We start from the raw sequence: 16,890 nt of genomic DNA, 5'->3' as shown, positions 1-16,890 counted from the left end.
AACTCGAACAAATCGAACATCACTTTGATTGATTGCTTTGTATTTCCATTTGGCGGGCTAACGTGTATCTGTACTAGTGAATACAACGTACTATTCAATATGGTTATCGATAGCTTTTACTTTTCGCCGCATTTAACATAACTAACTAGGATTGGGGTACTCTTGCTTTAAATTGATGTGCGTATATAACTTATAATAAAATAATGTACAATACATGCTACGAACAAAAAACTAGTCATTGCATTATATGGCTTATGTTTTCTTAAGGAAGCCTCCAGTTTTCTTTCAAATTTCTTTAATAATTATTTAATATTTCGCCTCTACAGTGAAAGTAATTTGGTGGATACATCTGTCTATATACATGCAGAACTGTACGGCAGCTGGGATGAAATAGGTCCTCGGAAAAGAGCAGATGTTCTCGTAATCCTTTTCTCATGGAAGCCGAACACAAATTGTTGCTCACCTTTTGTAGCTATTAAACTAAAACCTAAACTAAATGAAATGCTTATACTACATATAGACAGAGGGAGCAAAGAAAAATCATTATATTTGACATATTTCTTATACATATCGGTACTAATAAAACAGAAAACGGTTAGGCCATCTGCTTCGGAAAATTCCAGAAAATGGAATCCTAAACGCTTAAAATATAATCCTATCAAAAAGAATATTTAAAATCTTTTCACAGTGAAAAAGTTATAAGCACTAAAATTTAATTTTATCTGAACTGTGCTTTTAATAGTTATGATATGAAATATCGTAGCTTACACAGCTATCGATAAGACATATATTTCTGCTTTTATTGAAAGGTAAAAGTATTTTCTCTCTCTCTTACATACAATGTTTTTAAAGGTTATTGCGCTCGCACTATTCACCACAGTGTAGCGCGACGCCATAGTCCCATATAACAGTGCCATTTTGAGTTTAACATTATGCTTTCACTGAACACACTAATCCCAAAATGATATATCGCTAAAAATGAATTTAAACCAGTACGGGCTTCAATTTAAGCAGAGTTTATTTAAATTTAGTTTGTATAAATTAGTATTCACCAATTTCATACAAATAAATATTTTAAACGGCTTTATAAATTTAACAAAGCTTAATCTAGGGAAAATATTTTGCAGCAAATATATCGATATCTGATTTGGTTCTGGAAATCATCGATGTCAATGTTAAAATACCTAGTGTATATAAAGTTACCTCAGTTTCTGTCTCTGTCTCATTCGGCGTTTTTCTGCGTAACTGTGTGGACGTTATTCTGAACGGCAACCAAAAACCCAGCAGGCATTCAACTTTATAAGCAGCAGAGCTACCTGAAAAAAGTGGTCAAGCAAGAGTAATTGCACAAATTTATAAAATTTGCAAATCTTGTTGAAACTACGTGTTTTGGTTTTAAGTATTAAAAAAGTCGTGTTTACGTACGCGTGCTACTTGCAAAAACTAAAACTAAACACTTTTCGCGCTTCTCTTTGAAAAGTAATTCTTTAAAAGTTAAAATGGCTGATGTGGCTGAGAAAAAGAAGTGAGTAATTTATTTGGTTTTGTGTGTACATGTGTGTGCTTTAACCTATGTCGAATGTGTGTGCGTTGAATATGTTTAAACAATATATATAGCGGCAATTGCAGCTAATTTCGCAAGTGGTGTACATCATTTTCTTCCAACGGTTTGGAAAAAATTTCTTTTTGAATTTTGTGTCTATCTACGTAAAATGCTTGAACAATATATAGAGTTGTCTCGCTTACACCAAAGCTGCCCAAACGTGCGCGCAAAAAACGACGCCGTTGAAATTGGCGCGGCGTCATGACGCTTTCTCGCTCACACTCCGGCCGGCAAACAACGACGGCAGCGGCAGCGACTTCGTCAGCATGCTTGTTGTTGGGCATGTTCGTGGTGGCGGTTGGTGAAGGCAAAGAAGTAATATATTGAGCGTACGTGTGTGTGATGTGTGCAAAGCGGAGTGCGCAAATAAGTATGCATGTATGTATGTATATTTGTGCGAGCGTGTGAGCACTGCATCAGTGTGTAGCATTCAAGTTGCCGCTCTTTTTTGTGCCGTCTGAGTTTCAGCTGTCGTTTTGTCTGTCTCGTCTGTTTGCTTTTGCTGCTGTCGTCTGGCCATTAATTTTTGTCAGTTTTGTCTTGCGCATTTTTCGTTTAAAGCTTAAAGCTTGGCAATGTTGGCCGCTTGCCTTTTTCTTTCCGCTCTTGTCGCTCATTTTTGTGCTAATAAGCTGCTCAAATCAAATTCTGTTTTCAGGTATATTTTGTCATTGCCGAAAATAAACGCACTGCCGGTTGGCCTTATTGTCTACGTTTCGCTCTTTGCGTTTTGTTTTAACTGCTCTTGCGACGCAGTTAAAGATAACCGTTAGAAACCTTTTGTCTGTTGTCTGAGGTTGTGTTGGTTGCTTACCATGGTTGGGGGAGCTGGGATATTGTCGTATAGGTGTTTGTGTAAGTGTATATGCATGTATTTTGACCGTTATTTTTGCCGCTTTGCCTTAGAATGCAATTCTTTAAGCGTGCGCTTATTCGCTTGCTCTAGGTTTGCTGTTTCGCTTGTGTAAGTGACGCGCGCGCACTGCGGCTCAGAGAAGGTATGTGCGAGGGAGATGTACGTAGTGTTGAAAACATAAAAACCAGTTTTTTTTGTCTTTGCTCTTTGCCTTTGCTCTTCACTCTTTACATTTTATGCTATGTACACCTATTATCCCACTGGTGTATAAAGGAAAAAGCACAATTTTTTATATGGAAGCGCATGCCGCTCACCTTTTTTCGTTTACTTTTGCGTCGCAGTTTCCACGAGTTGTTGCTCCCATTTATCATTTGAGGCGGCAGATGCTTTTAACAATGTGATTGTGTGTATGTCTGTGCGTCTGGTTCTACTTCTACTGGGGGTGGTTGTAGCCAACGCGGAAGCGACGCCGGCTGCGGAGTTAACGGCATTTGCCGGTCTTTTGTGTTCTTGAATTTTGTTCTCGTTTTTCATACAATTGCGAAATGTTGGACAAATTTTTTAGTGTAAAATTTTCTAACTAATGTTTTTGTTTTATTTTTATTTTTTTGTTTTGCTTATCACAGCGATACCCCCGTGGTTGAGAAAGTTGCCGCTGAGGAGGTTGATGCTGTAAAGAAGGATGCCGTTGTTGCCGATGAAGCAGCAGCAGAGACACCGACCACCACAGAGAACGGTGCCGGCGAGGAGTCGAGCAGCAGCGCCGACGGCGCTAAGGAGAATGGTGCTGAGGCGAGCGCCGAAGCTGCACCCGCTGCCGACGCTGTCGATGGCGAGAAGACCGAAGCAACCGCCGCAGCACCAGCCGATGAGAAGAAGGAGGAGGAGGCTGACGAGAAGACAACAGCTGAGGCCAAGCCAAGCAGTGAGGCAGCAGCAGCCGTTGAGAATGGCGCCGACGATGCAGAAGCAGCAAACGGTGATTCAAAAGGTAAACGCAAAAGCAAACATAACCTCAAAAGTAGAGGATTAACTTTTGTCCCATTTTAGATGCGCCCGCCGCTGAAGCTGTAAAGCGAAAGGTCGATGAGGCCACCGCTAAAGCAGATGAAGTCGTTGCCACGCCGGAGAAGAAGGCGAAGCTGGACGAAGCCAGCTCAAAGGATGAAGTTCAAAATGGTGCCGAAGCCAGCGAGGTAGCTGCCTAAAGTCCTGGCTAACTGCATCGTATCGCCCGCTCAGCCAGCAGCACAGTAATACATTTAAATTTACTAACACACAAACAAATCACACACAAAATGCGCGCACGCACTCATGCACAAACACACACACACGCACACAAACACTGACATTAGTAAGTGTGTGTGTGTGTGGGTGTGCATGTGTGTGCTGGCGTCTCTAATAACAATCCTGTAAAAAGGGAGCGTGTAGTCTTAAAATGTACCGATTCTCTCTGACTTTACTAACAAAAAAAAAGAAACAAAACAAAAAAAACAAGCAACAAACACAACAAGAAAAAATCCATTATCATTTAAAATTTACTTAAACAAAAACAAAAACTTAACTTTAAAGAAAAAAGTATATATATATAAATACAAAAAAGAAACAATTAAGATGCGTTTTAAGCAGACAAGCAAAACAAAAAAGAGTTGTACACAAGGAAAGCATCAAATTTAATAATTATATAATAAAAAGAAAACGAAACAAAAACTATACAAAAAACAACTTGCAAGTCTTGTAAAAGTAAACGAAAACAAATTTAACATTACGCATTTGTCATTTTTAAGATAATTTCTTTTTTAATTTTATGTATGATCCTATATTATATATGAATATTTATATTAAAAGAAAACCAAGCTCTATGTTTAAAACTCGAAAAAGAAATCCTAAAGAAGAAGCAACACATAACATAAAGCTGCCCCTTCCAAGCTCCTTCCTCACTTGAACGATCTATAAATAGAATTGAGAAATCATTTAATGAAATATGCATACGTATATGAAAGATATATCAAGTTTTTTATGTAGCAATGAAATCAACAGCGCCGACTCGCCAAACTTAAGGAAATTAAATTATTTTTAACAAGCTTAATGTACAACCATTTTTTTGTATTTTTTTTATTTATTATCTTACTGTGTAACTTAACTTGGCTAAGTCTTCAAGCGTTTCTAATTTTGTTGTTTGCATTATAAGAGCCTAATTTTGTGTAAAGAGCGTTATGTAGATGTATGTGTGTGAGTGTTGGTGGTTTGTTATTTAAATAGGTTCCTCCCCCTCACTCCTATTCAGCTCTCTCTCTCTATCACACACACTCCATAAACTTTGAGTAATTGTTTAGAGGCAACAGAAGAGCAACAAAAAAATAGAACAAACAGACCAAACCATAGGCAATAACGCATGCAAAACAGAAAGGAAAATGAAATAAAAGGTAGGCGCAGAACACGTAATTAAAATTAGAGCAGTGTATGTGAAAGAAATGTCAAAATTGAAAAAACTTTAAAGTAGAGAACAGCCAAGTTAAGCAACAACAACCTGCAGAATATGGCTAACAAAGCGTAGCCAGAACCAGAGAAAAAAATGATATAAAACCACAAATAAAAAACAACATTCGAGAACATTCAAAAATAAATGGAAGAACAAAAGAAATACAAAAACAAAAACCAAGTTAATTATTCTGTCTACTCTTTGGCTGGGTTTTGGGGGATTTGCACCTTTCTAGAAACTTCCTAGAACTCGCTCGCATTGTATCAGTGTGAGCTCGTGTACGTGTATTTGTGTTTGCATACACTCATGCATGTTTGTATATGAATGCATGTGTGCTTGAGGGGACGCGACTGTACACCAATAGACATGGCTTATCAGCAGCAACCTTTTTGGCATTAAAATGCGTCGCAAAAAGCTCCAATGACAAATTAGCATATTAATTTATGAGTCATGTTTATATATATGCATGCATTTGCATTTAAAATTCTAATCTAAAACCAATCTTTACATTAAAAAAGCTCAATAGAAATATAATATCGGATATAGTAATTGCACAAAAATAAATATGATCGCATCCGTGCGAGTGAGTCATATTTAAAGTACATTTGAAAAGCGTCTGCAAGAGCTTTCAGCGTTGAAAGCTTTTCCAGCGGTAAGCTAGAATTTTTTGAGCTTTCAGCGAAAGCTGCCATCGTGTAGAGCATTGTGCTGACCATGTAAACCGAAAGCTTTTTGGCGAGTGTTGCTCAAAAAGTAGTGGGCTTTTCTGTTAATTCTGCATATTAAGTTACATATGGATTGTACAGCCCTCGTGTAACAATAATTTTCCACTGTGTGCGTGCCAATTGGCATGAATTTTACAAAACTCCCAATGGAGCTTTGAAGAATATATACAAACATATTTATTTAAAACGCAATTGATTGGCTTTGACCCAAAAAAACAGACTGTGTCCAAACGTAAGCAAACTAAACTAAAACTAGTTCTATTTATTATTGGTTCAAAATTTTACATTTATAAAAACTGTAAGATTGTATTTAAATATAACAATATTTTTAGAATTCCAGTTACAAACTGCTATAGCAGTCAGCATTGAGTCGCTAGTGAGTTTGCGAAATATGAACAATGACAGATTGGTAGTATAGCGAGAATCACAATTCTAGCCTGCTGCTGTTCATTTTAAAAAGCTCGTTAGCAGAACGCTATGAAACTCATCAGTTCGAAATGCAAAGGCGAGAGAGCTGACACGCAGCGCTTAACCAAGTGATAAGATAAAGAAGAGTAGGCGAAAATCGCACTGTCCTCTTTAACACTCTGCAACAACTCAAAGCTTCGATCGCAGTACCAATTGAATCGTGCGAGCGAGTGGATGTTAAAGCGGAAAACAGTGCAAAGTGGAAACCGTTAATCAAACAGAAACAGTCAACATCGCGACTAGTTTTTTCCTACTATTATTGCAATTATATTTAGCTAACAGTGACGTCGCAGTTTATAGTGTATGTGAATAGTATCTGTAATTGTTGTTGTCAACTGAAAGTGTAAATGAGAAACGTATAAGAAAAAATTAGAAAAAAACACAGGCAAGCACAGACACAAAAACAAGCACACACACATTGCTGCTACGTACCTTTTTGGACATCGTGTCGTGTGGAAGGCAGAAAGAGAGGAAGAGTGTATGCACCAACAGCCCACAAGATGTCCAACAATTTGCAAACGGTAAGAGAATGCAGAATGCAGAGAATGCTTTATAACCCGCATTATAGTTGTGTTCGCTCTTGGTAGCAGCTTCTCAGTATTTTTGTTGTTGCTGCAAATTGTACGTAATTTGCGAACATTGACCGATACACCGTTCGTGTGTCATCACGAAATCTTTGGCGGTTTAAGGCCCTTGTAAAACGCACAAAGAAGTCCATTAACTTTGTTAACACGTTTGCCACCTACAAGTTAAACAACATAAAAATAATGTTTTTTTTTTATGAATTGAGTTTTTTGTTTGACATCGGCGCCAGTGCTGTAGTAGATTGATGTTCGGAATAACTAATTAACCAATTCGTTTCTGTTTTGTTAACAATTTGTTGGTACTAAACATATATGTGTCAAGTACCTAACTAATCTAGAGTATTTAAATAAATTATTATTGCGTTCTGACATGGCATTGATGTAAATCTCAATGAACTGATAAGCTTAATCAAATTTATTTTTATTGAAGGTGTTGCTCTCTTATCGGAAAGAGTATTTCAGTGCCGATCTGTACGTCATTTCAAGGCTCTTCCGCTGTGGCTTTTGATTTCTTTTTTTCTTTATGGTGATTCCACGCGTCTAGCTTATTCCTTGCTGGGCTTATCGCACTGTTATACGTTGTTGTTATACATTGTTGTTATACATTGTTATTATACAGTGTTATACATTATAGTCGCTTGCTCTCTTTACAGTACAACTGGCAGCATGTTCCTGATAAGCATGTTTCTATTCGTATTGTTGTTGTTTCTTCTTCTTTTCTTTTCCTATAATAAGTGTAATTTTCTACTTTCTACAACTGTTGCCATATTTCGTTGTTATATTTATTTTGGGGTTAAAGCTCGTGTCGTTCTCTCTTGTCGCAATGATTGCTCTGCGAACGGGCATGCCGTGCAGGCTTAGCAACACGCTGACACGCATTATCTGCCCGCCTGATTCTAACGGCTGGAGTCACCAGAGTCGGCGCAACAGGTCACGTGCCGTCGCTGCTGCGTCGCAGTTGCGCAGCGAATTGCAGACGCACAGCTGTAGTCAGGTAATTGCTTTAAGCCAATTATTATCTACTAGAACACACTTACACACATGCATATATACAATATGTGATTTCCCCAATCTGTTATTGTTGTTGTTAGTTTTCATTGGAAGTAACTTTTGTGAATAATTTACTATCGCGCAATGAATCAGCTTGCAAAACTACTATGTGGGAAAAAACCTTGTAGTCTGAATAAATTAAATTTTAAAAATTAATTAATATTAATTTGTGTGCATTAAATATATATTTATAAGCACTGACAACTAATGTTTTGGCTTAGACAATACCAAAGTAAATTAAAAATATTTTAGAAGATTCGAATTTGGACAGCTAATTTATTGCTAACTGCAATAGCTAATACTAATATATAGTTCTTCTCTTGAAAAGTTTTGGTTGATCACACCTCTTAAAAATATGGAGCAAAGATTCTTTATCAAATATTTGGCCAAAAACAACACACTAATGTTGTCATATATATAGAAGTATTTTCATAAAATATAAAATGTTATATATATATATTTTATTTTTTATCAATTTAAATTCCACAATTAATTAAGTGTGTCGTTAGCACAATACACTTGAAGAAAAGTCTATAGTCTAATAATATGCTATAAATTAGATAAGTTATCATGTATATTAAAAAAATTTGCTTATCGAATTTGTATTTCATTTAATAATATTTACATACCCATCGATAGGCATTTGGCATATATATGTATACATTTATATATACTTTATATATATATATATATATATTTATATATATATATATATATATATATATATATATATATTTAGGTGAGATATCGCTTACTAATTACTTACTAGACTAATTATTAGTCACGATTTTTTCCATAAACCATTAAAATTTGTGTTTAGTTTGTAGAATTTAAAATGATTAGCAAATGATAGTTATTTCAGTTTTTGGCTTGTTTTTCTTAAATTTAATAGGGGCTTGCTTGTATAACATGCGATTCAAATCTTATCTCTAGTTTCGTGTTGTGCAACACGAACTTTCAGCTTATCATTGGCAAAAAAAGAAAGAAATTTCGTCTGCATTTTTCGGGGAAGTTAACAATTAATACTGACCTACATATGAGCATTTTGATTAGAAGAATATGAAATGTGCATATTCAGTTGGGACTAAAACACAAAACAAAAAAAAATCGAAAGAAATTGAAGTTTATAACAGTTAAAATAATTCCTCTGCTTAAAAAACTTTTGGTATTAGTTTTTAAGACTAAAAGCAAGGAATCCTTAAGATATTCGAAATTAAGTTTTTGTCTTATTATGTCATCCATAGGCTCATGCTGAAGAGCTTTAATGAGCTTTTCAGGTTAAAGCTGTAGTTAGGTAGTAACTCAAATGTTTAAATAGGGTATTGAACAGTCAGTATGGAACGGTAGCTGACTATAATGTTACAATGTAGTTTTTCCATTAAAAGTCTGTTCCATATATAATCTTCAGCTGCGCACTTCAAACATTTGATTTTGGCACAGGAAAATTATAATCAAAAATAGTTCTGCGATTAAATATTTGCAAGGCGAGGGCGCTATATAAAATAGTTAATGATAAGTTTCAATGGAGCTGATAAGGCCCGGAAACGACTCTGTGAAACAGCCTTATGACAATGCAATGTTTCGTTCGCTTTAGTTTTTATTGTTAATTTTATAGTTCTTACTAAAGTAAAGATCTATAAAATACTCTTCACGAGCTTATCAGTTGAAACATAAGCCTTCTATATATAGCATGTATATAGTATATAAATACATATTTGTATGTTCTGGCCATTGTTTGTTTAGCTCTGATTGTTTTACACATCATATATAAAATAATTACTTCATCTGTCTCATGTCTGTCATGTTCACAATATATATATATTTATTATGTTGTTGTTCGTCTTGATAAGAAACAGTGCGTAAATGCGCTGATTGCGTGGAAAATTCCACAACATTTACATTGTGCTCATTAAATTTACATGTGTGAGAGTTGGTGAAAGTTGTCTGAATTTTGATGCAACGATGGATTAATCTAGTTTTTATATTAATATTTTTACATTAGGATATTAAATTGAAGATAGATGAAAAGTAGCTAAAAATATATTTTAAATATATCTAAAAAAAATATATTATTTATTCTTAAAAATTTTAAGTTTTTATTTCATATATATTAATTTTTATTTATATATTAAGGATATATAGAAATATATATACCATATAAATATAGTTTTTTTATACAATATATTTGATCGTAAATAAGTTATACTTATTTTTTTAGTAAACCATAATTAAAAAGTTTTATATAAAATTAAAAACTAAATAAATATTTAAAAAAAATAATTTAAAAGTGTTTTTAGGAGCAAAAAATCCCATAGAAAGGTAAACAAAGAGAGACCGCTTTAAGAGAGGGTAGAAAATGTCAGTGTATCAATGCAGAGAGAGTGACATTCAGAGAGGAAGAGTGTGACGTCGAGAGAGAGAGAGAAACTTGAGCTAATCCTGAAGGGTTGCAGTTCTTCGTGCACTTTAAAGCAAACGAAAAATCTAATAAATAATTGCATACCTGCTGCATATATATTTAATCCAACTGGAAGGTTTTCTTCGCGAGTATATATATATATATATATATAATATATGTATATAAAATATAGAAGATATTCGCTTTATTATGCAATACAAATTTATTGATATTAAAGAGGAGAGAAAGAAAGAGAATGTAACAAAGTTAGGAGAAGTTGGAATTCATTAATAACTTATATATTATAAAAATGTTATATATATAAGAGAAAAATTACTAATATGTATATATAGTTTATAGATCTAGTCTTCTCACATAATATAGATACATATATGCACACTTTATGCTATTCATTAGTTAAAATGTAAATAGTTGTCCAAACTATAAAAGAGGTCAACGAACGTTCAAGAAAAACATATATCAAGGCCTTCGTTGTAAGCTTTCAACAATATTTACAAGTACCTGAAAATATAATCTTATCTGAAATAGGTGCTAGGCTAGAATTAATTGCCATTAAACCAGTTTAAAATAGTTTTTCTTTTCTACCTGTCGGCCAGAAATCGAACATCTGCTGAAAATCACAGATGGCTAAGCGATTGACGTATTTTATAGTTACGTTCGTGGTTTCGGTTCTAGGTAAATATACGCTTTAGCCCTAGCAACCCCAAGGCAAGGTGGTTGGTGGTGCCGCAACCACCAACTACAGAGAGAGAGAGAGAGTAAGCTAGCGAGAGAGAGTGAGATGAGGAGAGCGAATGGGCATCTCAGGGCTACGATGAGTCAGTTTTGCTTTAAGGTGTTTCAGTTTATTATTGAACGCTCAGCTGTGAGGAACAAAACGACTTAATACGGAACAACATTGAAGACTTGCGTGCATACGAAATTGTTAAATCAGTTTTTTATATAATTAGATTTACACTCATTTACACATATATATATATAGATATATAGTTGACATTTTATCGAACTTTCTTGGTAAACGGAATAATCGTAGTATGAGACAACGTAAAGGTTGCAACAAACATAAAACTCGTCGTCAAAAGCAGCAGAAAATTCCAGAAATTGATCAAAATTGTTGTAAGCGCCCACGTTGTAACTATGAACATATCTGGCAACATTTTCGACGCAATGTAAGCTAACTCTATTCAAGTTAATAGTTACATTTTACAATTGTTTCTCAGTTATATATATTTAATTGTTTTTCTTTTTTTGCACTATTCGAAAGTACCGTTGGTACATATTAGTTAGTATTAATGTAAATATATTATTTAAAAATTTAGAGCACATGCACTTAGGGTTTTTAGAACCATTTGACTTTCATTTAAATTTAAGGTTTTAAATATTTTCTATAAGTAATTTACCTACATTGAGGAGCCTTGGCTTTTTTTGGTAAAATCTGTACCATTTAGGTACATATTTATTAACATGTTATGTTCATGTTAAATATATGTTGCATATGTGCTAACCACATCATAGGTACATGTTATGTATATGTTAGGTACATGTTTGATATAACTTAGGTACATGTTGTGTACATAATTGGTATATGCGTGGTACATGTTAGATACATTATATTTCTGTTAACTACATTTTAGCATTTAGGTACATTTTACCTATGTTAGATACGATTTAGGTACATGTTAGGTATATGTTAGATATACATTGGGTATCTGTTAGCTACATGTTAGATACTCATTGGGCATATGTTAGGTACATGTTAGATACGCATTGGCTACCTGTTAGGTACATGTTAAATATGTTTTTATCACTAAGTTCACATGTTGCATACTGTAAAGCTTCCTGTTAGGTACTTTTTTGTTTAGATATATGTTGCGTATAGTATATGCACCTGAAAGGTATCAGTTTGGTATTTCTTGCTCACATGTTAGGTGTATGATGAGTACATGTTAAATATGTTATAGATACAGGTTAGGTAGATAATAAAATTGGGTATCTGTTAAATATTAACTAAGCTATCAATCTATATCTGTAGCTTATAAATAATATACTAATAAATAATATATTTTAGCTAGACATCACATATATGCTCATTTTGAGTGTGTAGTATATTTGAATTGCATGCCTAGACACTTTTAGCACTCTCGCGACCTTGCACTTGTACTAAAAATTGTACACGAATCTATTTAGAATTTGTTGTTGTTTATTTTTTGTCTTGTGTATATTGCATGCCAATTTTGCTTGTATTAAACACATTGATATGTCTTATTATATTGTATATTATTATTATTATTATTATATGTGTATTTGATGTGTAGTACAAGCAACCCACTTACCCTCCCAAAGCCTCTGCCGGGTACAAGTACTCGCAATTGTTTTGTCAATTCGTAAACGTCAAGAGCTCTCTCTCTCTCTCTGCTTCTGTCTCTGTCTCTTTAACGCATGCTCTCTCTGTTCTCTTCTCTATTGCCATACGCTCTTTCAACCAAGCATAATTTGTTTCTCTCTCTCTTTGGTTTTTGGTACTTTGACGCTCTTGGCACACATCCAAATAGGCCACACTTGAGGAAATTCGCCAAGCGGCTGCCCGCATTTGCCGTGACTATCTAACCGGACGCTGGAAGGTGGTTACCCCAGAGCAGCTGGTAGTTAAGCGCATCAGGTGAGTTTTAATTAATATTTCCATATAATCAATAGAAAGTAATTTAATCTGTGAAATATGTTTTTGCGTTTTAGTGGTGGCCTCTCAAATTTCTTGTATTACGTAAGTCTGCCCGACTTGGATGACTTTGATGAACAGCAGCTGTTGGAGGTGGAGCAGCAGCAGCAACAGCAGCAGCCAGGAAATGTCAACGTCAACCTTGGCAAACACGTCATAGCCGCCTCGACATTTGCTAAGAATAGCAACAACATCAGCAGCAGCAGCGGCAGTAATGACAACAACAACGACATCAAAGATGTGGCGCCGGAGGTAACTAAAAATTTGGCACAATCTGTTATTGTGGGCGTTGCCCCAACAAACAACAAAAGCGATTCCTCAGCAACCGCCCACGCCGATGATGAAGATGATGATGCGGCGTTGAGCGCTAAACAGACAAATAAAAGACGACGCTTCGACAGCGACAGCGGCGATTCGAGTTTGCTGCGACGTCTACAAAGTCCCAAGCAGGAACCCCGTGAGGTAGGTCAAAAAAACAAACACGTTTCCTAATCTTGCATATATGTTAATATTTGATTCGCTCTCAACGAGAATAGGTGCTGCTGCGCATCTATGGCCAAACTCATGGCGATCATGCCTTGGAGACAATGATAACAGAGTCTGTGGTCTTCGCCCTGCTCAGCGAACGTAACTTTGGACCGAAGCTGCATGGCATATTTCCCGGCGGACGCATTGAGCAATATATACCGGTAGGTTGTCGAGGAGAATTGGATGGAGCAATAAAAGTGTAGAATAACAACAGATATGAAATGTATTCTAACATTGTAAAGCATTCGTTATTGTATTTGAGGAACAGTCAGACAGATAGATCGATAGATGTAGCTGTTATCTATATGTAAATACAGATCAAGCAAATGTTTACTTTATGCTCTTGGTGAAATGTTCGTCAAGATAGAGAAATCAATGTGATTGTCAATATGTTACAAATTTATTAATATAATATGTTAAGTAAATGTATAATTTATGCTGTTATAGAAGACTTCTTCTAGAAAGTTTATGTAGATAAACTTTTTAAAGTACTTGTAATGATTTTTGTTTCGTCAAAATAATTATTAAAATGTGATGAATTCTGTATTCTCTTCAAGTAAATATATTATGATTTATGGATATAGGCATATATTGATATAATATAATGATATCATATATTTGTGAAAGCTTGAAATGTTGATTAGTAGAAGAACATCGAAAGTTTGTTCATAATATCATAATAGATAGAGGGAGATTTCTATACATGCATAATAAGCAATTTAATATACTAAAATATATTAGATAATTTGTGTTACAATTTAATTTACTATAGTAAATCTATATAATTGCCTGTTTCATATGAAGCTAGAAAGCCCTGTAAATCCAGTCTTTAGGTGTACCTTTAGAGTAAACAGTTTTATTTAGTTTAGTGCATGTGAATACTGCACAGAACAATAATAAAGAGTGAACGACTACTCAATGCTCCGATACATATGCATGAACGACTACTCAATACCCTGTAATTAAATAATACATGCAAATAATAGTAATATATACTCTATTTCCATTCAACCAGGCACGCACTTTGGCGACCACAGAGCTGGGTGATGCACGCATTTCGATGAAGATCGCTGAGAAAATGGGCGAAATACATAGCTTGAATATACCCATGTCCAAGGAACCGGATTGGATTTGGAACTGCATGGACCGTTGGCTGGCCAGTTTGGATAGCATTGTTAAGGGCAAAATCGACTCGAAGCCCAATTCGACAGTGTTGCAAAAGCAACGAGAACTAATGCGCAGTATTGACTATGTGAAGGAGATAGCCTGGCTAAGATCGGTAATAGATGCCGGCGACTATCCCGTTGTCTTTTGCCACAACGATCTGCAGGAGGGCAATATACTGCTGAGGCAATCAAACAATGGACACGAGCGTACGCCCAGAGCATCGATAAGCAGTCTAAGGTAGCTATATTTCATTGGCATATTATATATATTTGCTAATATATGCTGTAACTCTGATTTAGATCCAATTTCGATGAGACCCTGGGCGAAAGCCTGGATGGCAACAGCAATTTGGACGCGGATGACACGTGAGTGCTCTGTGGCTTAAAAGAAACCCTTGTTGGCCGCTAACCCGTATTTATTTGCCAATTGCTCAATTAGTAATTAATTTGTATATACATATATATTCGATATGCTTGTTAAAACTACCTCAAATTCTAGATGGCCCCGTTGCTGCGGTCGTCAAAATGAAATTTAAATTCGGCATAAGCAAATTACCAAATACATACAGGTTATCCATGCCCTATTATGTGATATCTGTCGTTAACTGAACTAATCGCATTTCTCTCTCTTCAATTATCTACAACGACTACAGTAAGTCGCATAGTGCGTCGCCTTGCCCGGAATTGGACACCACAGATGACTCTGCACTGGACTCCAGCTTTATGTCCGATCATGAGCCGGATCTCATTATCATTGACTTTGAGTATTGCGCCTACAATTATCGTGGCTTCGATTTGGCCAATCATTTTATCGAATGGACATTCGACTATACCAATCCGCAGTTCCCATACTTTCACCACTACAAATATCAATATGCAATGGAACAGCAGCGTCGTGATTTTATCGTCACTTATCTGAAGAAATATCACGACGATGAGCACTACGAGCCCAATGTTGAGGAGCTTGATTTAGTCGATGCTGAAATACGACTGTTCACAATGCTCTCGCATCTCTTCTGGAGCTTGTGGTCTGTGGTAAATGTTACCTCAGCTATTGAGTTTGGCTATTGGGTAAGTTCTTCGTAAATAGGATAGGAAGTAGAATTAGTATTTAAAAGTTAATTAATATTAAAAAATATAATATTTTTCATTAAATATATAGTTAAATTTCGAAATCTTACATGAAATATATTTATATAGTAAGTTTTTATAGTAAATTAAATTGACTCAATAAGTATAAAATATTTAATGAAAAAACGAGGAAAAATAATTATATATTTTATGAAAAATATTTTTAAAATAAAATATTTTTGGAAATGATCTTGGTTTTATATTAGTTTTTAATGGACAATAGACCTATAATATAATTAATATGGGTTAAATATGCAATATTTTGATTTTATTAAATATTAAAATACATAAAATAAAAATGCAATTTGAAAGAAAATTTTAATAGAAATAAATGTTATTTAAATCAATATTAATCTATAAACTTTTAATTATATTTATTAAGATATTTATATATTTATAAGCTTAAAAAATTATTTTTATATTATTATGTAAGAAAATCATAAAATTTATATCTCTTAATTTTTTTTATATATTAAATGTTCCTATATAAATATATACTATAGAATATAACGTGTATATGAAAATATATTTTTAAAGGCCAAAGCTCCATCAAGAAAAAAAAAATAGTTTAGCTCTATATATAAATTTTTTTAAATAATTTTTGTATATTTCTGAATTTTTATTAAATTTCCGACTCATCTTTGGTGTCTCTTGCAGGAATATGGCATTGCGCGCATACTGGAATATCAGCAGTTGAAGGCGGCCTATTTGGCCAAATGAATTTATGGCACTTGAGGATTAACTTTATGCAAAACCATCATCGCACTTAATCGAATCATTAAGCGTACTTAAGTGGCCTTAATATTTAAACAAACACAATAACTAAAACAAATTACTAAAACAAAGAAAAAACAAACACGAAAAAAAGAAAAATGTTTAGTCAGGAATTACATATTTCCAGCTTAGTTAATGCGAGCATTGGTCGACTAGTTGACCATATACTACTATACACTATGAGCTATATGACTAGGAATGAGCAGACTTTACTTGACCGTGGATCTATACTGATATACATGATTTGTGCTGTGCATGGCATGTTTATATATATTTTGTATATAAATATATTTTTTATGATTTAATGCCGAGAAGAAAAGTCAAAATGTAACAATTGCAGCTGTGATTATTACTGCGTGAGTTAGGCAGACAACAATAATTATATTCG

The 16,890-nt window shown here is 34.5% G+C and overlaps 3 protein-coding genes across 6 annotated transcripts in view; 2 read left to right on the top strand and 1 right to left on the bottom strand.

The window, feature by feature from the left end:
• Positions 1 to 6,645, bottom strand: part of LOC111592509 (adenylate cyclase type 3) — a 20,256-nt gene extending 13,611 nt beyond the window's left edge. For all 3 annotated transcript variants that reach the window (XM_023304733.2, XM_023304737.2, XM_023304739.2), the window contains exon 1: positions 6,567 to 6,645. The gene's annotated coding sequence lies outside the window, so the exon portion shown is untranslated. The remainder of the gene's footprint in view (positions 1 to 6,566) is intronic.
• LOC111592511 (neuromodulin) lies at positions 1,226 to 3,956 on the top strand. Its single transcript, XM_023304742.2, has 3 exons — positions 1,226 to 1,525; positions 3,086 to 3,450; positions 3,510 to 3,956. The coding sequence occupies exons 1-3, from the start codon at positions 1,500 to 1,502 to the stop codon at positions 3,665 to 3,667; spliced, it is 549 nt and encodes a 182-aa protein (XP_023160510.2). The 5' UTR covers positions 1,226 to 1,499; the 3' UTR covers positions 3,668 to 3,956.
• LOC111592510 (choline/ethanolamine kinase) lies at positions 6,282 to 16,890 on the top strand. 2 transcript variants are annotated; one of them, XM_023304741.2, is made up of 8 exons: positions 6,282 to 6,655; positions 12,740 to 12,846; positions 12,921 to 13,365; positions 13,440 to 13,592; positions 14,447 to 14,835; positions 14,898 to 14,963; positions 15,251 to 15,668; positions 16,386 to 16,890. In XM_023304741.2, the coding sequence occupies exons 1-8, from the start codon at positions 6,635 to 6,637 to the stop codon at positions 16,446 to 16,448; spliced, it is 1,662 nt and encodes a 553-aa protein (XP_023160509.1). In that variant the 5' UTR covers positions 6,282 to 6,634; the 3' UTR covers positions 16,449 to 16,890. The 2 variants fall into 2 exon arrangements, with proteins under 2 accessions (XP_023160509.1, XP_023160508.2); XM_023304740.2 differs by lacking the exon at positions 6,282 to 6,655 and adding an exon at positions 11,064 to 11,356.

The sequence above is a fragment of the Drosophila hydei genome, unplaced genomic scaffold (genome assembly GCF_003285905.1).
Source record: "Drosophila hydei strain 15085-1641.00,03,60 unplaced genomic scaffold, DhydRS2 tig00000253-arrow-arrow-pilon, whole genome shotgun sequence".
NCBI classification, from domain to species: Eukaryota; Metazoa; Arthropoda; class Insecta; order Diptera; family Drosophilidae; genus Drosophila; species Drosophila hydei.
The sequence above is the reverse complement of the archived record's forward strand: the minus strand, read 5'-3'. Positions and strand labels throughout refer to the sequence as shown.

What these genes read in the sequence shown, in the direction of transcription:
- LOC111592511 (XM_023304742.2), top strand. Translation starts at nt 1,500, where the DNA reads ATGGCTGATGTGGCTGAGAAAAAGAA. An exon ending in GATGTGGCTGAGAAAAAGAA is followed by an intron (nt 1,526 to 3,085) that starts GTGAGTAATTTA and finishes TGCTTATCACAG; the next exon opens with CGATACCCCCGTGGTTGAGA. An exon ending in AGCAAACGGTGATTCAAAAG is followed by an intron (nt 3,451 to 3,509) that starts GTAAACGCAAAA and finishes GTCCCATTTTAG; the next exon opens with ATGCGCCCGCCGCTGAAGCT.
- LOC111592510 (XM_023304740.2), top strand. Translation starts at nt 11,222, where the DNA reads ATGAGACAACGTAAAGGTTGCAACAAACATAAAACTCGTCGTCAAAAG. An exon ending in GCATTGAGCAATATATACCG is followed by an intron (nt 13,593 to 14,446) that starts GTAGGTTGTCGA and finishes CCATTCAACCAG; the next exon opens with GCACGCACTTTGGCGACCAC. An exon ending in CTATTGAGTTTGGCTATTGG is followed by an intron (nt 15,669 to 16,385) that starts GTAAGTTCTTCG and finishes TGTCTCTTGCAG; the next exon opens with GAATATGGCATTGCGCGCAT.